Genomic DNA, 23,872 nt, shown 5'->3' with positions numbered 1-23,872 from the left:
TTTTTTCTGAGCAAATAACACAGTAAAACCTGGAAGTGTTCGAGGAGTGTGCTTTCTCCACTGAGTGACTTATTTGGAACGGTTACAGAAAATTTCACGGCGCACAGGCATAACAGAAAACATTTGTTAGCCTAAAATCTGGAAGCCCAACGTTATCCAGGTCCAACGAGGCAAAACCATTCAAGGTGGCTGTCCATGCGCGTCATGTGGCTGTCGGTGCACCACTCTTGCATGAACGTGCTGCACTCTTACAAGCACGTGACCAGAGGATACAAAGACCAATTGTGTATTTTTTTCCGACGATTGTGTAATTTTGAGCAGAAATATTCTAGGGTTGAGAAGGAAACTAACATTTCAACAGTTCTGCTGACATTAATGTGTCTGAGGCAATTATACTGATAATAGTGCCTTCATTTTTTTGTGAGGATTAAAGAATTAAAATTCCAGACTATTTAGGTTGAGCTTATTGTTGCAGCCATTTAATTCCAAAACTATACACGTTATGGACTACACAGCGTAATTGTCGATGTGTTGTTGCAACGTTAATGAAGGAAACGGGAGTTGTCCACTGACAAGAAAGAAACGTCTGTCCTGGACTATAGTAATGAATGTTTGCATGCTTAAGGTCAATACAATGTATTCGTAACTGTATATGTAATGGATCTACTAATATGATTAGACAAAAAGGTTTTTAAAAATAAAACTGTCTTTGTATATTGGTGGTTCATGTTTGTAAGGGGTAGTTCTGATAATTCTACGGCCTTAACAGGTGGAATGTGTCGTGTTTTCTATTGAAGAAAGGTTTCAAGATAGGGTTACCAAGATGTCTATTTGAAACTAATAGCGTAAACAGATTGTGAGGCCTTGAGGTTTTTTTTTAAAGTCGGAACATTAGAAGCAGCCTGAATTGTTGGGATCCAACTCCCCAAGAGACAGAATTTTCAGTTTTAGGTATATTCAGTCATTGTTGCTGGAGCCCTGAATCTGCATTTCAAAGCTGTAGTACATTTCTCCTTGCTGCTCTCTTTCCCAGCGATTTCTCTTAATGTTTCCTTTTCAGTGTAGACTGGAGAAGAGCATGCCCTGCAATCTATTTTTCTGGATTTGTCTTTACGACGGGTGTGCTCAAGAAACGTTCCTATATTGAACAGTTTCAGTTCGGCAGTTAAATAATGTATAACTCTGTTAGGTTTTCCCAACATTTTACGTTATCCCAATTCCATCTTTCTTTTATTGTATTTCAAATATAGCGCACGAATAAAGCGTGTTTTCATTCAAGACAGGCAGTTTGCTTCCATAGTGCAATGGCTGCAACTTGCCTTTAAAATGAGAACAGATCAGCGTACAGGCCATCTTCTTCGTATATTTTGAAGGGTTAGTAACAAATGGCAGTGTGACTCGAAAAATGTAAATTAGCGCCTTGGAGAAGTGGAACATGGACTTTGAGAGGAACGCAAAGGAATAGCTGAGAAGAGTGATCTCATGAATGTGAAAGTCATAGCGTCCATGTAGAGGAACTGTATCATTTACAGAACCACAACAACGAGCACCCGAGCTACAAATCTTCGCACAAACTTTGTACAGAAATTCTATTTAGTGTTCCAACTTTATACGATCCATTGCGGGATAGTGCATTCCTCTCGCTGATTTTGAGTGGTACAGCACAATGATATCAGCGGTTCAAAAAGGCAGCAGACCAGTACATTCTCAAAGTCAAATATGGACGGGCAATAAAAGCTAGTTCAACCAGTGCAGCCCACGAAACATTAAAAAATGAACGTTATTTCATATTTCCTGAAAGAGATATGAACCAGTTGAGTTTATCTGAAATCTAAAATGTCTCCTCTGTGTTTATCCTTGGTTTCAGATCCAGACACAACATCAAAAAATTCGCCTGAGGAACAATCAACTGGAGAATCTCTTCAGCAAGCGGCACTTATGACCACAGGAACTGCAAACTCAGGTATAAGTTAAACTAGGCTCATTTATTAAATGCAATAACTGTGAGTACTGGCAAACAGTCAAGAGGTAGGTGTGGTAGTGACTTTCTGAAATGGTTCTTCATTGATTGAACTGGAATTATTGAGTCATGAATTCTTGATGCAATTGTGACATTACTGTCACTTTAAAAAGTTTATATTATTTTGGGCTATTTCGACAACAGATTGCAATTGCTGAGGTGCTGAAGAGTCAGATATTGAAGTTAGTGCTAGGACACAGTCCATTGAGGTAGAGTTGATTCCTCTCCCTGATTTCCAGTGGTACAGCACAATGGCATCAGTGGTTCAACAAGGTAACTCACCACCAGATTCTCAAAGACAACTATGGGACAGGCAATGAAAGCTGGTTCATCTACCGCAGCTCAGTTCCCACAAAACCTTAAAAAATATGGAATGCTCAAACATATTTCCTGAACCAGAAATTAACCAGTTGAGCTGATCTGAAATCCAAATGATCTCTTCTCTGTTTATCCTTTGCTTCAGATCCAGACACAGCATCAACTGATTTGCCTGAGGAACAATCAACTGGAGAATCTTTTGCGCAGGCGTCACTTATGCCCACAGGAACGGCAATCTCAGGTAGAAGTCAAATTGAGTTCATTTATTAAATTCAATAACTGTGAGTAATGGCACATGGTCAAGAATCGTTAGGTGTGGTAGCTTATTATTGGGGAGAAAGTGAGGTCTTCCTGAAGAAGGGCCTGTGCCCGAAACGTCGAATCTCCTGTTCCCTGGATGCTGCCTGACCTGCTGTGCTGTTCCAGCAATAAAGTTTCAACTAGCTTATTATTGGAGCCATTTAATATCAAAATTGTACAAGTGGCAGGATGACAGAATGTGATTGCTGAATGTTTGTCGTCACTTTCATGAAAGGAGGGGGAAGTGTTAAATGATGAGATAAATAGGCTGTAATGGACTGTAGCAGTGAATGGTGTCATGTATACATTGATCGTGACGTATAGGTATCAGTCTGTGTATTGTGGTGTACTAATCAGATAAGACTAAAGCATTTTAAAAATCAAGCTATCTTTGTGTGTTGATGGTTCGTTTTTTGTGAGGGAGTGTTGTGAAAATACAATGGCTTTAAATGGTGGAATGTGTCCGGTTTTCTGTTTGAGGAGAGATTTTAAAAGAAGTACAAAGCTCTCCATTTGAGTCTATTCATGTAAACAGCTTGCACGGCTTTGGGGTTCGTTCTTGAAGTTGGAATACTAGAAGCCGCCTGAGTCGGTGGTATCAAGCTCCCCGAGAGCAATGCTTTTCAGTTTTAGTGTTTTCAGTCCAAGTTGCTGGGGTTTTGAAGCTGCGCTTCAAACATCAGTACATTTCTACTTGTTACTCTCATCCTCAGTGTTTTCTTTTGATGATTTCTTTTCCCCGTGGACTGGAGAAGTGCATATCGGACAATCTATTCTACTGTATTCCTCCTTGCAATGGGTGTGTTTATGGAATGTTGCTATATTGAACAGGTACTCCTCGACAATTAGCAAATTTTAATTATTTTAAGTTTTCCCCTTGGGTTATCCCAATTCCGTCTTTCCTTTATTGTATTTTAAGGATAGTGCATGAAGAAAGTGTGTTTGGATTCAAGACTGGTAGTTAGAATAATCGAATCCCTACATGTGGAAAGAGGACGTTCGGCCGAACCAACCACCCAAATCCATTTCTGTGCATTTCCCCCTGACTAACGCACCGAAACTCCAAAATCCCTGAACATTTTGGATACTTTAGCATGACCAATCCACCAAAGCTGTACAACTTTGGATTTTGGGAGAAAGCCAGACAACACCATCGCAGACATGGGGAGAATGTGAAATCTCCACATAGACAGTCGTCCAAGGCTGGAATCAATCCCAGGTCCTTGATGCTGTGAGGCAGCAGGACTGACCACTGAGCCACCATACCGCCCCAATCAAATTGCATCCCGAACGCAACGCCTGGCAATTGCCTTTAAAATAAGAGAAGATTAATGTCTAGGTTATCTTCACATTTTTTTAAATAGATTGGTCTGGTTATAATAAAGAGCGTGTAGTAACTAGGGACTTGAACATGTGGCACAGTTCCTCAGAGAAGTGGGACATGGACTTTGAGAGTAATTCAATGTAATAGTTGAGAAGAGCGATCACATAACGTGAGAGTCACTGTGTCCGAAATACAGGGACTGTCGTGATTTACACATGCTGAATTCGAGTGGTACAGGACAATGACATCAGCGGCTCAATAAGGCATTTCCCCACCAGATTTTCAAACACAACGAAGGGCGGTCAATGAAAGCTGGTTCAAACGGCGCAGCCCACTTCCCACGTAACATTACAAAAAGATATGGAACATTATTTAATTTTATTCTGAACCAGGTATTTAAACAGTTGAGGTAGAAACAATGACTGCAGATGCTGGAAACCAGATTCTGGATTAGTGGTGCTGGAAGAGCACAACAGTTCAGGCAGCATCCGAGGTTGAACCAGTTGAGTTGATCTGAAATCTAAAATATCTCTTCTTTCTTTATCCTTTGCTTCAGCTCCAGACTCAGCATCTGCTCATTCGCCTGAGGAACAATCAACTGGAGAATCTTTTCAGCAGGCGTCACCTGTGATCACAGGAGCTGCAATCTCAGGTATAAGTTAAATTGGGTTCATTTGTTAAACACAATATCTGTGAGTAATGGTACATGGTCAACAATCGATAGGTGTAGTAGTGACTGTCTGGAGGGTTATTTATTGATTGGGCTGGAATTATTGAGTAATGATTCCTTCATGCAAGTGTAACGATGCCTTCACTTTAAAAGCTTCTAATGTTTTGGGTTTTTTTGTGATGACAGTTTATAAAGGGTAAGGTGCAGAATTGTCTACTAAATCTGCCCCAAACCAATAATTTAACAGGTCTTCAGTTTTGCTTTACAGCAGATATAAAAATGGAAGTAGAGTGGCCAGTTATCCCAGATCAGATGTTTTAGTTTTAGTTTCGCTGTAGCAGTGAGTAACTGGTTGGGTCCCAGGCCAATAAGAGCTTCAGTATTTTTTTCCTAACTGTGACTTTGTCCAAAATCACTCTTAATGTTGAGTAGCATGTGAGAATTTATGCCTGAATTGAACATTATGCCAAGGGGTCTGTTTATTGGATATTGCACGACTAGAACAGTTAATTAGTAACGTCGACTGTTTCCATGCTTTGATTCAATTTTCCAATAATTAAGTTATTCTAAGTCCCTCTTTATTTTGTTCGTGCTTATATATTGTGTTTAGATAAATTTTGTTTTGCTTAGCATTAAGTGGTTTGTGCAGTCGCATCACATCTGGAACTTTCACTTCACGTTTCCCTTAAAAATAAGAGAAACCTATGATTGAGGCTACATTCTTAAGAGATTCAAAGGGGTTTTGGCCTAGTCTGTAAAATTTGGGAGTCCTTCAGCAGTGTGATTTCTCCACTGAGAAATTTGATTGAAAAGGAGCGGAAAATTTCACAGCACAGAGAAATGTCAGAAGGCCTGTGGCATCCTGAAATCTATGAGTCCATTGTTGGCCAACTCTCATGAGGCAAAGCCATTCAAGATGGCTCTCGATGTGAGTAATGTGTATGTCGGTGCTGAACTGTTGCAAGAACATGCCCAAAGGATATGAAGACCAATTATATATTTTTCTGACGATCAGCAGAAATGTTTCATGATTTAGAAGGAAACTGACATTTCAACATTTATGTTGCCAGTAATGTGTGTGGGACAATTCCATATTCTAGTAATAGCACCTTTTTTGAGGGGGGGGGGGGGGTGGGGGAGTATTTAACAATGAAACTTCCAGACTATAAGACTAAGCTTATTATTGCGGCCATTCAATTCCAAAATTGTATAAGTTGCAAGATGACAGAATGAAATTGCCAAATGGTTGTCTTGACTTACATGAAAGAAGAGTGGAACATTGGAAACCTCAATACGTTACTGGATATGGAGGAACAGAAGTGTGGAATTGTGATTGAAGGTGTGAATACTCCATACTTATACATTGGGATGTGGAAAACCACATTTGCCTGACACACTGAAGATATGGACCTCTACAGCATCAACTACTGGCATTTTGGGGAGCCCAAATCCTGGTATTCAATACCTCCAGAGCATGGTAAGAGGCTGGAGCGACTGGCAAAAGGCTTCTTCCCAGGCAGTTCTCAAGGATGAGATGCATTTCTTCGGCACAAAATGACTCTTATATCGCCTTCCATACTGAAGAAGTACAGCATTCCCATTGATAGGATTACGCAGGAGGCGGGAGAGATCATGATCACCTTTCCTTATGGCTATCATGCTGTTTCCAACCATGGATTCAATTGTGCAGAATCTACTAACTTCGCCACGCTTCGCTGGATTGATTATGGCAAAATGGCTACCCAGTGTACTTGTAGAAAGAATATGGTGAAGATATCAATGGATGTGTTTGTGCAGTTCCTTCAGCCTGATCGCTATGAACTATGGAAAAACGGCAAAGACATTGCCACTATTGATCACAACAAACCAACCGCTCTATCAAGTCCTGAGATGGAGGACTGGCTGGAACGGAAAGCGTCATTAAAGGCAAAAAGTATTAGAAGATCCTATCGGCGAAGAAAGTAGACCAGGAGACAGAAAACTGATGACCAAAGAATATTGAGTGAACCAGCAGCTGAAGAAACTTCTGGAAAAGATGTGACAGAAGATGACACCAAAATCAAGGATGAACAAAAAAGAACAATGTAAATCACAAAACCTTTTAAAAAGGTTTGCTTAACATCAAGTAGCTTGTCAAGTCACATCAAATCTGGAATACCCACTTCACGTTTTCCTTAAAAATAAGAGAAGCTTTGGGTAGAGTCTATTTTTTTTGAAATATTCAGAGGAGGTCTGGTCTGGTCCTTAACATTGTAAAACGTGACAGTCCTTCAGCAGTGCGATTTCTCCACTGAGTGACTTGATTGAAAAAGAGCAGAACGGTTCACAGCACAGATAAATTGCAGAAGGCCTGAGACAGCCTGAAAGCTGTAAGCCAAGTGTTGATCAGCCCTAATGATGCAAAGAAAAACAAGGTGGCTTTCAATATGATGAGTCGGTGCTGAACTGGTGCAAGATCATGACCAGATGTTAGAAAGACTAATTATGTATTTTCTGACGATTTGAATAATCATCAGCAGACATATTCCAGGATTGAGAAGGAAACTGACATTTCCACATTTATGCTGCCAGTAATGTGTCTGAGACAATTGCATGTTCTAATAATAGCACCTTTCTCTTTGGGAGGATTTAACAATGAAAATTCCAGACTGTAAGATTGAATGTATTATTACGTCCATTCAATTTCAAAATTATACAAGTAGCAGAAGACAGGATGTGAATACCAAATATTTGTCCTGACGTTCATGAAGGAAGAGGGAGATGCTAAGTGATGAGAAAAAAAGAAGTATTGTAATGGGGCTGTAGCAGCAAAAGATTGCATGCATAAACTCATTGCAATGTATGCATATCAGTCAATGTATTGTGGTGTACGTATTGGATAGAACTAAAGGAGTTTTAATTTCAAACTACCTTTGTGTCTTGATGGTCTTTTTGTGAGGGTGATTTGTAGAAATACTATGACTTTAAGAGGAGGAATGTGTCCGATTTCATTTGAGGAGAGATTTTAAAAGAGGTAGCAAGCTCTCCAGTTGAGTCTATAAATGAAAACACCTTGCGAGGCCTTGAGTTTCTTTTTAAGAATTGGAATATTAGAAGCAGCCTGACTGTGTGGCATAAAGCTCCCCCAGAGCCAGGATGTTCAGTTTTAGTGTTTTTAGTGCCAATTGGGGCCTTGAAGCTGCATTTCGAACATCAGTACATTTCTGCTCGCTACTCTCTTTCTCAGCATTTTCTTTTGATTCTGTCTTTTTCTTGTGGACTGGAGATGTGCATGGTCGAAAATCTATTTGTTTTTTCTGCAATGAGTGTGTTTATGGATGGCAACTATATTGTACAGTTGCAATGAGTGTGTTTATGGATGGCAACTATATTGTACAGTTGCTCCTAGGCAGCTAATTAAGTTATAATTCCGTTAAGTTTTCCCAACGCTTTAACATATCTCAGTTCCATCTGTCTATCATTGTATTTCAAATCTAGTGTATGCTTAAAGTGTGTTTTGATTCAAGACTGATAGTTTGACTAATCGAATTGCATCCTGAACGCAACGCCTGGCACTTGCCTTTAAAATAATAAAAGATTAGTGTCTAGGCTATCTTCTTCATATTTTTAAGTAGTTTGGTCTGATTCATAACACGAGCAAGATATTGAATTGAAAAATGTAACACAGTCCCTTGGAGAAGTGAGACATGGACTTTGGGAGTACTGCAATGTAATACCCCAGAAGAGTGATCACATAATATGAGATTCACAGTGTCTGAAATATAGGTACTGTAGTTATTTACAGATATGCAATTTAGTGCTAGGATGCATTCTATTGAGGCAGAGTGGATTCCACTCCCTGACTTCGAGTGGTACGGTACAATGATATCAAAGGTTCAACAAGGCAGCTCACCATTAGATTCTCAAACACAATGAAAGACGAGCAATGAAGCTAGTTCAACTAGTGCAGCCCACTTCCCATGAAACATTATAAAAAAGATATGGAATATTATTTCATATTTTGTGAACCAGATATTTAACCAGTTTTTTGATGAAGAGTTTTTGCCCGAAACATTGATCTTCCTGCTCCTCAGATGCTGCCTGACCTGCTATGCTTTTTCAATACCATACTCTCAACTCTAATCTCGAGCATCTGCTGTCCTCAATTTCATATTTAACCAGTTGCGTTGATCTGTCATCTGAAATGTCTTTTCTGTATTTTTCCTTTGTTTCAGATCCAAACACAGCATTAACTCATTCGCCGGAGGAACAATCAACTCGAGAATCTTTTGAGCAGTCGTCGCTTATGCACACAGGAACTGCATTCTCAGGTATATGTCAAATTGAGTTCATTTTTTTAAATTCAGTAATTGAGATTAATGGTACATGATCAACAAGTAGTAGGTCTTGTTCTGATTGACTAGAATGGTTAGGTATTAAGTAGCCAGAATCATTGAGTAAGGATTCCTTGAAGCACTTGAGACGGTGCTGTCACTTTAAAGAGCCTATGTAGTTTTCTTTGATCAGAGGAAACCAACATGTCAAAATTTACATGTTGCCAGTAATGTGCCTGAGATGATTGCTTTTTTGGGGGTTGGGGGGGGTGGGGGTGGGAGGATGTAGGGATGAAAATTCCAGACTATTCAAATTGATCTTAATATTGCAAGCATTCAATTTGAAAATTCTACAAACGGCAGAACTTAATTGGTGATGCGTCATTTCGACTTTAATGACGGAGGTGGGAGGTGTTAAGTGACGAGAAAAAAGAAGACTGTACTGGACTATAGTAGTGAATGTTTGCATGCTGAATGTCAGTGCAATGGATATGTATAAGAAGATGTATTGTGGTCTACTCATAGGGCAAGACTAAAGGTTTATAAAAATAAAACTATCTTTGTACATGGATGGTTCATTTTTTGTGAGGTGGTGTGGCAATACTATGCCCTTAAGAGGTGCAATGAGTCCTGTTTTCTTTTGAAGAGAGACTTTAAAGCAAAGCTACGAAGCTGTCCATTTGAATCCAAAAATGTGAACAACTTGTGAGACCTTGAGGGTTTTTTTTAATGTTAGAATATTAGAAGCAGCCTGACTCAATGGGGCCAACTTTCACTAGAGCCAGAATTTTCAGTTTTTGTCTTTTCAGTCGCAGTTGTTAGAGTCTTGAATCTGCATTTCAAAGCCACAATACATTTCTTCCTGAAACTTGCTTTCTCAGTGTTTTCCCTTGGTGTTTGTTTTCCTTGTGGACTGGACAGCTGCATGTCCGTCTGTTTATTTTTCTGAATTTCTCTTAACAGCGGGTTGGTTATGAAATGTAACTATGTTGAATATTTACTGTTTGACAGTTAAATAATCTATAATTCTGGTAAGTTTTCCAGTTGTTTTAAGTTATCCCTGTAACGTCATCGGTTATTGTATTTTAAATACAGTGTATGAATAAAGTGCGTCTTGTATTTTAACCAATCGAATTACATATGTGGAATGCAACGCCTGGCATTTGCCTTGAAATAAGGAAAGATGAAGTTCTAGGTTATTTTCTTCATATTTTGAGGGTATTAGCTTTGATTTAAAACAAAAGAGTGTTGTTAGAGAAGTGTTCTGAGAAAGAGTGTTCTTAGAGAAGTGGGACATGGCTTTTGAGAGGAATGCAACGAAACAGCAGAGAAGAATGATCCCATGAATGTGAGAGTCACAGTGTCCTAAGTAAAGGGGCTGTAAGTGATTTAGAGATGCTCAATTTAGTGCTGGGATTCAGTCTCTTTGGGGCATTGTTGATTCTTCTCCCTGATTTGAAGTGGTACAGCACAATGACGTTAGCGGTTCAACAAGGCAGCTCACCATCAGACAACTATGGGACGGGCAATGAAAGCTGGTCTAACTAGCGCCGCCCAATTCCCACGAAACCTTAAAAAAAGATATAGTATTTTATAACATATTTTCTGAACCAGGTATTAACCAGTTCAGTTGATCTGAAAACTAGAATGTCTCATCTCTGTTTATCCTTTGCTTCAGATCCAAACACAGCATCAACTCATTCGCCTGAGGAACATTCAACTGTAGAATCTTCTCCGCAGTCGTCACCTATGACCACAGGAACAGCAATCTCAGGTATAAGTCAAATTGGATTCATTTATTAAATACAATAACTGTGAGTAATGGCACAAGGCCAACAATTGGTAAGTCCGGTAGGGCCTGTCTGAAATGGTTCGTTATTGAAGGAGCTGAAGTTATTGAGTAATGATTCCTTGATGTAATTGTGACGATGCTGTCAGTTTTGTTCTTTTTTATGAGAGATTGCAAAGTTTGAGATACCGCAGTGTCTATTGAATCAACCCTAAGTTATGTCCCAGACCAATAGTGGATTCAGTAAATAATTCCTAACTGTGACATTATCTGAATTCACTCTTAATGTTAACGTAAGAATCTGTGCCTGAATTTAACATTTTGCCAAGAGGTCTGTTTATGGGATGTTGTGAGACTAGAACAGTGAATGAGTAATGAAGACTGTTTCCACGGTGCGATTCAGTTTTCCAATAGATTAGTTATTCTAAATACATCTTTCCTTTGTTTGCATTTCAACTGTTATCGTTAAATAAATTGCGTTTTGCTTCGCATCCACTGATTTGTCCAGTTGCATCACTGACAACCCACTCACGTTTCCCTTTAAAGTCGGAAAAGGTTATGGTTGAGGCTACCTTAACTATTCAGAGGGCGTCTGGTCCTTAACACAGTAAAATGCGAAAGTGATTTGCAGTGTGATTTCCCACTGAGTGACTTGTTTGAATGGGTGCAGAAACTTTCACAGCTTCGAGAAATGTCAGAAGGCATTGGACAGCCTAAAAGCTGTAAGCCGAGTCTTAGCCAGCCCTAATGAGGCAAAGCCATTTAAGTTGCATGTCGACGCGAGTAACTTGGGAGTCGGTGCTGCAAGAACACGATCATCGGATAGAAAGACCAATTGTGGATTTTTTGCGACGTTTGAATACTCATCAGCAGAAATATTTCAGGATTGCGAAGGAAACTAACATTTGAATATTAATGTTGCCAGTACTGATTCTCTGACAATTGCATGAACTTGTCATAGGGACTAATTTTTTTGTGTGTGGAGAAATTAAAGATAAAAAATACAGACTATTTAGATTGACTTTTTTTATTACATCCATTCAATTTGTAATTTATACACGTGACCGGACGACAGAATGCAGTGGCTGAAGCGTTGGTGCTACTTCAATGAATGAAATGGCAGCATTCAGTGAAAGGAGAAATAAACACTGTAATGGACTGTTGTACTGTTTGTCACACAATGTATATGCATTACAGACTATTAATAGAGTAAGGGTAAGGATTTTAAAAATGAATCTATCTTTTGTATATTGTTGGTTCAATTTGTAATGGAGGGATGTGTCTATGACTTTAAGAGACACAATTTGTCATGTTTTCTATTTCAGACAGGTTTTAAGATATAGGAGTCAAGTTGTGTATTTGAAGCCAATAAAATAAACAGCTTGTGAGGCCTTGAGGGCGTTATATTAAAAGTTAGAATATTAGAAGCAGCCTGATTGGGTGGGATCAAACTCGCCTCGAGCCAGGATTTTCAGTTTTCGTTTTTTTTTCTCAGTAGCAGTTACCGAGGTATTGTACCTGCATTTCAAAGATGCATTTCTCCTCGCTAATCGGTCTCTCAGCATTTTGTCTTTTTTTTTCCTTCTGGAGTAAACAATTGCATATCTGACAATCTATTTTACTGAATTTGACTATTTCGGGTATTTATGGACTGTTAGAGTATTGAACAGATACTGTTAGGCAGTTAAGTGACGCATAATTTGTTAAGTGTTCTGATTGTTTTAAGTTGTCCCAATTTCGTCTTTCTTTTAGTGTATTTGAAATATAGTATATGAATAAACTGTGTTTTAATTCAAGACTTGTAGTTTGACCAATCGAATTCTTTGCGAAATGCAATGTCTGGCAGTTACCTTGAAAATAAGAAAACGTTGGTAGTTAGACGATATTCTTCATATATTTTGAAGGGGTTCGGTCTGGTTCATTACTACAGAGCGTGGTAGTGGATTGCAAAATGTAACATAACCCCTTACAAATGTGGGGCATGGACGTGGGAGGCAGATTTAGAAAGGCGCAGAAGTAAGAGGGTTGTTGGCATGGGTGGTTTTAACTTCCCTAAAATTGACTGGAACCTCCTTAGTTCATATAATTTGGATGGGACCGTTTTTGTCAGGTGTGTCCAGGAAGGGTTCCTGATGCAATATGTACATAGGTCGGCTAGAGGCGAGGCCATATTGAATTTGGTACTTGGCAACGAATCATGATAAGTGTCAGAGTTATCAGTGGGAGAACATTTTGGTGACAGTAATCACAGCTCCCAGACCTTTGCTATACTCATGGAAAAGGATAGGTGCAGCTGGTGGAGGGGGGATTACAATGCTCTTCAGCAGGAACTGGGTGCGAAAATTGGGAACAAATGTACTCAGGGAATTGCACTACAGAATTGTGGAGGTTGTTTAGAAGCAGTTGCTGATAATGCAGGACAGGTTTGTTCCACTGAGGCGGGGGAGGGATGTTAGGTTGAAAAACCTTTGGGTGATAAGTTTTGTGAAACATTTCATCAAGAGGAAGAAGGAAGCTTACTGAACATTGAGGAGGCAAAGATCAGACTTTAGAGTGTTACGAGGTAGCCAGGAAGGAACTGACGAATGGACTGAGGAGAGCTAGAGGGGACATAAAAAAACTTTAGTGTGTAGGATTAAGGAAAACCCAAGGCGTTCTCCATGTATGTGAGGAGAAAGAGAATGGCCAGAGTGAGAGTAGGGCTGATCAGGGATAACGGAGGGAACAGAGGAAGTATTGGAAATCCTTAATGTATACTTTGCTTCCGTATTCACAACTGAGAGCAAACTTGATATTTCTGATGATTATGTGAAATAGACTGATCGCCTGGAACAGGTTGATCTTAGGAAGGAAGATGCACTGAAATCTTTGATGAACACAGGTATTCGTAAATCCCCTGGGGCACATGGGGTATACTTCAGGTTATTGTAGGAAATGAGGGAAGAGATTGTAGAGCCTTTGGTGATAGTCTTTGCATCATTATTGTCCACTGGAGTATTACCAGGTGATTGGAGGGTGGCAAAAATTATTCCCTTGTTCAAGAAAGGCAATAGGGATAACCCAGGGAATTACAGACCAATCAGTCTTATGTCAGGAGTGGGCAAAATATTGGAGAGGATTCTGAGACACAAGATTTATAATTACTTGGAAAAGCATAATTTGATTACAGATAGTCTACATGGCCTCGTGAGGGCAGTTCATACCGCACAAACTTTATTGAATATTTTCAGGATGTGACAAAACACATTGATGAAGGTAGAGCAGTGGATGTGGTGTATATAGAGTTCAGTGTTGAAAAATGTGGTGCTGGAAAAACACAGCAGGCCAGGCAGCATCCGAGGAGCAGGAGAATTGACGTTTTGGGCATAAGCCCTTCTTCAGGAATGAGACTAGAGTGCCAAGCGGGCTGAGATAAAGGGTAGGGGGTGGGAATTTGGGGGAGGGGAACTGGGAATATGATAGGTGGGAGGAGGTGAGGGTGAGGGTGATAGGCGGAGAGTGGATGGGAAAGAGAGGTCGGGAAGAAGATTGCAGGTCAAGTGGGCAGTGATGAATCCGGGGGTTGGGACTGAGATAAGGTGGGGGAGGGGAAATGAGGAAGCTGGAGAAATCTACATTCAATGTAGACATATGGAGTTTAGCAAGGCACGTAACAAGGTTCCACATGATAGGCTTATTCAGAAAGCAAGGAGGTATCGGATACACGGAAGTCTGCCAACATGCCACACAACAGGCTAGTCCATAGAAGACAGAGGGTGATGGTAGATGGAAAGTATTCTGCCTGGAGCACAGTGAATAATGATGTTCTGCAGGGATATGTTCTGGACTTCTGCTCATCGTGACTTGTAGAAATGACTTGGATTCAGACCAACCCAAAAAGAGGAATTAACAAGGCGAAAAGGGGTCATGAAATATATTTAGCAAACAGGATTAACGAAGATCCCAAAGCTTGTTATTTGTATATATGGAGCAAGAAGGTAACCAGGAAAAGCATCGGCACACTCAAAGACAAAGGAAGAAAGTTATTTGCAGTTTTGGAGAAAATGGGTGAGATTCCTAATGAGTAGTTTGCAATGGTATTCACCGAGGAGAGGGACATGATGGATGACGAGATTTGGGATATATATTTCATTACTCTATGTCAAGTCTGCATAAGGAGGGAGGAAGTGTTGGATATTCGAAAAGGCATTAAGGTGGACAATCCCCAGGTCTAGATTGAATCTATCGCATGTTCCTGAGGAAAGTGAGAGAGGAAATGGCTGGGGCCTTAAAATATATGCTCGCAGCATCTTGAACATGGGTGAGGTTCCTGAGGGCTGGAGAATTGTCAATGTTGTGCAATTGTTTATGAAGGTTTGCAGAGATAAACCAAGCAATTATTGACAAGTGAGCCTGATGTTAGTGGCAGGGAAGCTGCTAGAGAAGATACTGAGGGATAGGATCTATTTATATTTGGAAGAAAATGGACTTATCCGTGATAGGCACCATGGTTTTGTGCAGGGAAGATCGTGTCTTACCAACTTATTAGAATTATTTCAGGAAGTGTGGAAGTTAATTGATGAGGGAAGGGCTGTCATATACATGGGCTTCGGTGAGTGTTTGATTGGGCTCCCATGGTAGACAGACGGAGAACATGAAGTCACATGGGATCCAGGGTGTACTAGTTAGAACTGGCTGGGCAAAAGGAGACTGAAAGTAGTAGTGGAATGGAGTTTCTCAAAATGGAGAGGAGTGACCAGTAGTGTTCCACGGCGATTTATGTTGGGACCACTGCTGTTCATGATCTCCATAAGTCATCTGGAAAAAGTTATAATGTACAGATGACAGTAAGATTGGTGGAGTAGCAGATAGTGGAGGGGAATGTCAGAGAATGCTGCAGAATATAGATAGATTGGACAGTTGGGCAGAGAAATAGCAGATCGAGTTCAATCCTGAAAATGCGACATAATGCATTTTGGACGATCCCATTAAAAAATAAACCACAATATACTGAAACTGGAAAATCCCTGGGGAAAACTGATGTACAGAAATATCTGTGTGTTCAGGTCAATTGTACCCTGAAGATGGCAACGCAGGTCAATAGAGTGGCCAAGAAGGCATATGGCATGCTTTCATTCATTGGACAGGATATTGAGTACAAGAGTTGGTAGGTCATATTGCAGTTGTATGGGATTTTGGTTAGGCCACTTTTGGAACACTGTGTGCAGTTTCGGTCGCCATATTGCCAAAAGGATGTGGATGCTTTGGAGATGGTGCAGAGGAGGTTCGGCAGGATGTTGCCCGTTTTGGAGGGCGCTAGCTACGATGAGTGATTGTGTAGATTAGGATTATTTTCATTAGAAAGACGTAGGTTGAGGTGGGGGTACACCTAAATTGAGGTCTACAAAATCATGGGAGTTATAGATAGACTGGATAGCAAGAAGCTTTTTCCTCGAATGGTGGAATCAATTCAAGGTAAGATAGGAAACGTTTAATGAAGATATGCGTGCAAAGTTCTTTAGACAGAGGGTCCTGGGTGCCTGGAATGTATTGTCAGTGGAGGTGATAGAGGTGAGCATGATAGCATCATTTCAGATGTATCTAGACAGATACATGTATGGGCAGGGAGCAGAAGGATACAGACCCGTAGAAAAAAGGTGACAGGTTTAGATGGAGGATCTGAATTGGGCCAGGCTTGGAGGCCTGAAGGGCCTGTTCTTGGGCTGTAATTTTCTTTGTTCTTTGTTCTTTTGTCTTTGAGTGGTTCATGTGTGGAAAGCATTGCCAGTGGTCAGAGTGGAATCAGATACATTAGGGATATTTAAGTGACTTTTGTACAGGCATAAGAGAAGGATAAAAGGGCTTATCGAGGGCCAAAGGACATGCACTGTGCAGTATTCAGGGTTAGGATACAGTCCGTTGAGGCAGAATGGATTTCTCTTCCTGATCTCGAGTGGAACAGCACAATGACATCAACGGTTCAACAAGGCAGGTCACTACCAGATTCTCAAAGTGAAGTAAGGACGGGCAATAAAAGGTGGTCCAACTTGCTTAGCCTACGTCCCACGAAAGATTACAAAAAAGATATGGAATGTTATTTCACATTTTCTCAACCAGATATTAACTAGTTCTTTTGATCTGAAGTTTAAACTATCTCTTCTGTGTTTATCCTCTGCATCAAATGCAGACACAGCATTAACTTATTCGCCTGAGGAACAATCAACTAGAAAATCTTTTGAGCAGTCGTCACATTTGTCCACAGGAACTGCAATTTTAGTTAAAAGTCAAACTGGGTTCATTTATTAAATTCAACAACTGCGAGTAATGGTATGACTAGAATGGTTAGTAATTGAAGGAGCTCAAATTATTAAGGAATTATTATTTGATGCAAATGTGGCAATGATGTCACGTTATTTTGTTTTGGGTTTTCTTTTTAAGAAAGGAGACCACTGATTTAATATTTACATGCCAGTGATGTGTCTGAGAGAATTGCATATTCTGAAATTAGCGCCCTTAATTTTTGGGAGGAGTTAAGGATGAAATTTCCAGACTACTTACATTGAGTTTACCATTGCAGCCATTCCATTTGAAAATTATACACTTGGCAGAACGTCAGAACGTAACTGCCGTTGCATTGTCACATCGTTAATGAACGAGGAGGGAAGTGTTAAGTGATGAGAAAAATACGTTGGTATTTGAACATTAAACTAATAATTGGTATGAGTGAATGCTTATTGTTAATTCATTGTATATGTTTCGGTATTTATTTTGTGGTGCACTAAAAGGATAAGACTAAATGTTTTTTAAAAATAAAGCTATCTTCATATTTTGATAGTTTAATTTTTGTGAGGGGGTTGTGGCGATAGAATGACTTTAAGCGTTGCCATGTGTCCTATTTTCTTTTGTACAGAGATTTTAAGATATATTTTATCTATTTGAATCCAATTGCATAAATATCTTGTGAGGCCTGAAGATTTTTTTAAGTTGTAATATTAGTATACTTTCATCTATATCCAGATGTAATAGTGGCTGAAAAACCTGAACTGAAGGGAATTTATATTAGGCAGGAAATGGTGTTGGAGAGACTGTTAGGTCTGACGGCTGATAAGTCCCCGGGACCTGATGGTCTGCATCCCAGGGTACTGAAGGAGGTGGCTCTAGAAATCGTGGATGCATGTGTGATCATTTTCCAATGTTCTATAGATTAAGGATCAGTTCCTGCGGATTGGAGGTTGGCTAATGTTGTCCCACTTTTTAAGAAAGGAGGGAGAGAGAAAACAGAGAATTATAGACCAGTTATCCTGACCTCAGTGGTGGGAAAATGCTGGAGTTAATTATAAAGGACGAAATTATGACACATCTGGATCGCAGTAACAGGATAGGTCAGAGTCAGCATGGATTTATGAAGGGGAAATCATGCTTGACTAATCTTCTGGAATTTTTTGAGGATGTAATTCTGAAGATGGACAAGGGAGATCCAGTGGAAGTAGTATACCTAGACTTTCAGAAAGCCTTTGATAAAGTCCCACAGAGGAGGTTAGTGAGCAAAATTAAGGCACATGGTATTTGGGGCAAAATACTGACATGGATCGAAAATTGGTTGGCTGACAGGAAACAAAGAGTAGTGATAAATGGCTCCCTTTCGGAATGGCAGGCGGTGACCAGTGGTGTGCCGCAGGGATCAGTGTTGGGACCGCAGCTTTTTACAATGTACACTAATGATATAGATGAAAATATTAAAAGTAATATCAGCAAATTTGCTGATGACACAAAGCTGGGTGGCAGGGTGAAATGTGAGGATAATGTCAGGAGAATGAAAGGTGACCTGGACAGGCTAGGTGAGTGGACGGTTGCAAGGCAGATGCAGTTTAATGTGAATAAATGTGTGGTTATCCACTATGGTGGCAAGAACAGGAAGGCAGATTACTACCTAAATGGAGTCAACTTGGGAAAATGGCAGCACAACGAGATCTAGGTGTTCTTGTACATCAGTCAATCAAAGCAAGCATGCAGGTACAGCAGGCAGTGAAGAAAGCTATTAGCATGCTGGTCTTCATAACAAGAAGAATTGAGTATAGAAGCAAAAAGGCTCTTCTGCAGCTGTACAGGGCCCTGGTGAGACAGCACCTGGAATATTGTGCGCCGTTTTGGTCTCCACATTTGATGAAAGACTTTCTAGCTATTGAGGGAGTGCAGCGTAGGTTCACAAGGTCGATTCCCAGAATGACGGGACTATCTTACGCTGGAAGATTGGCGTCACTAGGCTTGTATATGCTGAGTTTAGAAGGCTGAGAGGGGATCTGATTGAGATGCATAAGTTTATTAAAGGATTGGACACTATATCGGCAGGAAGCATGTTTCTGCTGATGGGGGAGTCCCGAACCAGAGGACACAGTTTAAAAATAAGGGGTAGGCCACTTAGAACAGAGTTGAGGAGAAACTTCTTCACCCAGAGAGTGGTGGGTGTATGGGATGCTCTGCCCCAGAAGGCTGTGGAGGCGAAGTCTCTGGATACGTTCAAGAAAGAGTTGGATAGAGCTCTTAAGGATAGTGGAATCAAGGGTTATGGGGATAAGGCAGGAACAGGATACTGATTGAAGATGATCAGCTATGATCATAATGAATGGTGGTGCTGGCTCGAAGGGCAGAATGGCCTACTCCTGCACCTATTGTCAAAAAAAATTAGAAACAGCCTAACTGGGTGGGATCAAGCTCCCCTAGAGCTAAGGTTTTTAGTTTTAGTTTTTTTTTTCAGGAACGGTTGCTGGGGTCTTGAAGGTGCATTTCAAAGCTGCAATACTTTTTTCCTTGCTACTTTCTTTCTCAGCGTTTTCTCTTGGTTTTTTTCTTGGGTACTGGAGAAGTGCATGTCTGATATTTTCTTTTACTGACTTTGTCTTTACAATGGCTGTGCTTATGGACTGTAACTTTCTTGAGTTGATAGAATTGTTTGATAGAATTGATAATCCTGTGAAGTTTTTCATCGTTTTAAGTTATACCAATTCCTTCTTTCTTTTATTGTATTCTAAATATAGTGTATGAATCAAGTGTGTTTTGATTCAAGATTGGGAGTTTGACCAATCGAATTGCATCTAGTATGAAAATATCTGGCATTGCCTTTAAAATACGAAAAGACTAGGGTCGAGGCTAACTTTTTCACATCCTTTGAAGTGGTTTAGTCTGGTTCATAACAACAGAGCGTGATGATGTTTCGGAAAACGTAGCTCAGTCCCTTAGAGAAGTGACTCGTCGGCTTTGAAAATAGTGAAATGGAATAGCTGAGACAATTCATGACATAAATTTGAGATTCACAGTGTCCGAAATTCAGGGACTCTATTAATTTACACGTATTCAATTTAGGATACAGTGCAGAATGGATTCCTCACCCGGATTTCAAGTTATACAGCGCAATGACATCAACAGTTCAGCAAGGCACCTCACCATCAGATTCTCAAAGACAACTAACGATGAGCAGTAAAAGCTGATTCAACGCGTGCAGCCAATATCCCAAGAAAGATTTTAAAAAAGATTTAGGATGTTATTACTTCTTTCTTGAATTAGATGGTTGACAGTTGGATTGATCTGAAATCCAAAATGCCTATTCGGTGTTTATCCTTTGCTTCAACTCATTCATCTGAGGAACAATCGGCTCGAGAATATATTCAGCAGATGTCACTTATTAGATTAGATTACTTACAGTGTGTAAACAGGCCCTTCGGCCCAACAAGTTCCACACTGACCGCCGAAGCGCAACCCACCCAGACCCATTCCCCTACATTTACCCCTTCACCTAACACTACGGGCAATTTAGCATAGCCAATGCACCTAACCCGCACAATTTTGGATTGTGGGAGGAAACCGGAGCACCCGGAGGAAACCCACGCAGTCACGAGGAGAATGTGCAAACTACACACAGAAAGTCACCTAGACGGGAATTGAACCCGGGTCTCTGGCGCTGTGAGGCAGCAGTGCTAACCACTGTGCCACCATGCTGCTCAACTTATACCCACAAGAACTGCAAACTCAGGTACAAGTCAAAGTGAGTTCACTTGTTAAATTCAATAACTGCGAGTAAAGGTACACAGTCAACAGGAGGTAGGTGATATAGCTGGCTGGAACGGTTAGTTATTGAAGGAGCTTGAATTATTTAGTAAAGAATCATTGATGAAATAAATTTTGGAGTGTTTCAGCAGTATGGTATTTCCACTGAGTGAATTGTTTGGAGAATTGCAGAAAGCTTCACTGCACAGAGGAATGTCAAAAGGGTCTTGACGACCTGAAAGCTTTAAGCCCAATGTTTGCCAATTATGCAAAGTCATTCAAGATGACTATCGATGATCAGCTGAAATATTTCCAGATTGAGAAGGAAACTACCATTTCAACCTTTACATTGCCTGTAATGTGCATGACACATTTGTCTTTAATTGTCATAGCGCCTTGCATATTTGGGCCAAGTTAAGGATTAAATTTGCAGGTGCATTAGGTGGAGCTTATGATTATAGTGCGACAATGTTGTTCCTTTAACATGGTTGTGTTTTTTTAAAATCCTACACAACCTATTCACATTCTGTTTCATTTGTTGTCTCATGTCCAATCAGTCTGGACCACCTGTTGCTGAAAGATGCATCAACGACTTGAGAATCATTAAATTTTCAACTGGAAAATCCAACATGTTGGAAGTAAGCAAATTCTCAAGTTGATCGAAAAACTTGAACATCAATAGGGAGGTGGAAGAAGAGCAAGAAACGTATAAGAGCTCTGGATAAAATTAGCAAACGTACACAACATAGAAGTTCTCATTTGTCTGGTATTAGGCCATTTTGTCTTAGTTAGTAGATTCTGCCTTAGGAAACAATCAGGGAAACAAGTGTTTTCAAAACAAACACTTGTACAATGAAGTGGAAGTGGTCAGTTCTCCCAGTTCTGAGATTGTTCTCGTTTGGTTTAGTTTTAACTGCGGACCCTGAGAAGCTGCTGGGGGAAAAAGAAGAGGTTACATTTTTCAGCCAATGATCCCTGGCTAATCCCCACTGCAATCTCTCTCCCCTGTAAGAACCTGTGTTTGAATTTGCCTTTCTGCCAAGGAGTGTGTTTAAGGGATGTTGCAGGAAATTGGAACAGCTTGTTGTGAATTTGTGAGAGATGTCATGTCGATCAGGTGTTCCAGTAGTTGTCATTCCAAAATCTTTTGCTTGTGTTTCATTCGGTAGTGCATAAATAAATTCTGTTTTGGTTAAAACTGAGTGATTTGACCAGCTGCAGCATTCCTGGAATTTGCACCCTGCATCTGCGTGAAACAACCAGAATCATTAGGGCCTGAGCTACCTTCTTGACAGCTTCGAGGAGTCTGGCCTGATTCGTAGCATGGTTTAGATGTGTCAGAATGCATCTCTACAGCAAGTAGGAGTTGAAACTGGGCTTTCCGGCTAGAAGATAGAGGCACCCCACCACTATGCCATCTCTATGTTCTATACGTTTGCTAATCTTATCCAGAGTTCTTATGTGATTCTGACTGTTCTTCCGCCTTTATTGATGTTCAATTTTTGCGATCAGTTTGCATACTTCTAACATGTTGGATTTTCCAGTTGAAAATGTAAATGATTCCCAAGTTATTGATGCACCTTCAGCAACAGGTGGTCCAGACTGATTGGACGCGAGACAACAGATCAAACAGAATGTGAATGGGTTCTGTATGATTTGGTTTATTCTATTTGTCAATTGCTCCTAAATCCTGTACGTTTGTGTATTCACTTGATCCTGTCAGACTCCAAGGCTCATTCGTAATCAACTGGACCTCCAGAGCAAACATCTAACTCTCTGATCAATATTGAAGATGGTCAGAGCTGTAGACATTTTAAGAAATTCAGGAAAATATATATCTTAACTTTTTCCCAGTGTAAAACAAAGCTGCAATTGAACCAGGAGTGTTATTGTTATTTTTGCAGGAGCCTCTATAGCCCTCAGTCTATGTAGTTATTATTTCTGTCCTCCTGAGTTTAAGTTCTCAGAATACTCACGGTTAAGAAGACGACCATTGGCTCATCTTGTTTGCATCAGTTTTTGTTCATTCTGACATGATGCCAATCTTCTGACTTTTTCCCCATAACAAGGAAAACAGTTACTTGATTCCCTCTTAAATGCAACAGTCAAAACGGCCTGCACGCTTCCAGGCAGCATAGTTCGGACCTTAGGCACTGTGCAAAAGAATATTTATTGAATCATAATTCGATCCTTTGCAGAAGACTTTATAACTGTATCCTTTGGTTCTTAACGCTTTCCAAATAGTTTCTTTCTCACTACTCTTTCGACATTAATCACATATTTGCTCAAACCTCGCCTCAGCTTTCATCTTCTGAAGAACTAGTCTCATCCACAGCTGTAACTCACGCAGTTTATTTGTAAATTACTTCTAACTCTTCGGTCAGATTCAGACCAATTCCTTTCGCAGGCTCTAAGGGCAATTCCACAATGCCACCATTGGCTCAGCAAAACAATGCCATTGTATTATCAAATTTAATTGGCAATAGACTAGTCAAAACATTTTCACATTTATTTTTCAGTTACCTGTGACCATAGCATATAAAGTTAGAAGGTTTCGAATCCAAGCTTAAATCTTCTATTTGTACATGACCTCCCTGCTCTTTTCAGTGTTTTTTTAATCAGCTAGTTGCTATGACTGTTATGACTGTTGCTATTTCTCAGTCTTTTCTTTTTCTCAGTCTTTTCTTATATTTTTTTCTTATATTTCTCAGTCTTTTCTTTTTCTCTTAAGCGATTCTCTGTCTCTCTACTCCTCCTTCGTTCTATGTCTTAATGATACCTATCACTCTCTTTCTCATCTTCTCCCTCCATCTGTATGATTCTCCATTGCTTTGACATTATGTCACTTTTTTACTCTCTGACATCCTCCTTCACCTTGCTGTTTCTATCAATTTCTCTGTCAATCTCTATTTCATTCTTCCTTTCATTATCTCTCTCACAGTATCTCTCTATATCTGTCTCTCCATTTATCTAATTTTCTGATGATGCTTATCATTGTATCCTTGTCTCCTGCTGCACTTTTCTGCCTGATTGTGATTGATAAAAGTGGAGTGAGAATTGATAAAGTTTGACTTTAAAATAATTCAGAATAGGCAAAGTGGATAATACATGGAGTAAT

The 23,872-nt window shown here is 40.0% G+C and overlaps 1 protein-coding gene and 1 pseudogene across 8 annotated transcripts in view; both read left to right on the top strand.

Annotated features, from left to right (window-relative positions):
* The window catches only part of LOC122552141 (mucin-5AC-like), a 120,657-nt gene that overhangs the window by 76,104 nt on the left and 20,681 nt on the right, over positions 1-23,872 (top strand). For 7 of the 8 annotated variants that reach the window (XM_043694634.1, XM_043694632.1, XM_043694637.1 and 4 more), the window contains 5 exons: positions 1,868-1,963; positions 2,484-2,579; positions 4,519-4,614; positions 8,847-8,942; positions 10,624-10,719. In XM_043694634.1, coding sequence (XP_043550569.1) covers positions 1,868-1,963; positions 2,484-2,579; positions 4,519-4,614; positions 8,847-8,942; positions 10,624-10,719 — 480 coding nt within the window. The remainder of the gene's footprint in view (positions 1-1,867; positions 1,964-2,483; positions 2,580-4,518; positions 4,615-8,846; positions 8,943-10,623; positions 10,720-23,872) is intronic. The other variant, XM_043694638.1, reaches the window with a different exon arrangement.
* Positions 5,875-6,711, top strand: LOC122552395 (annotated as a pseudogene).

Source organism: Chiloscyllium plagiosum, chromosome 8 (assembly GCF_004010195.1).
Source record: "Chiloscyllium plagiosum isolate BGI_BamShark_2017 chromosome 8, ASM401019v2, whole genome shotgun sequence".
Taxonomy (NCBI): domain Eukaryota; kingdom Metazoa; phylum Chordata; class Chondrichthyes; order Orectolobiformes; family Hemiscylliidae; genus Chiloscyllium; species Chiloscyllium plagiosum.
This window is presented reverse-complemented; position numbering and strand designations above follow the sequence as displayed.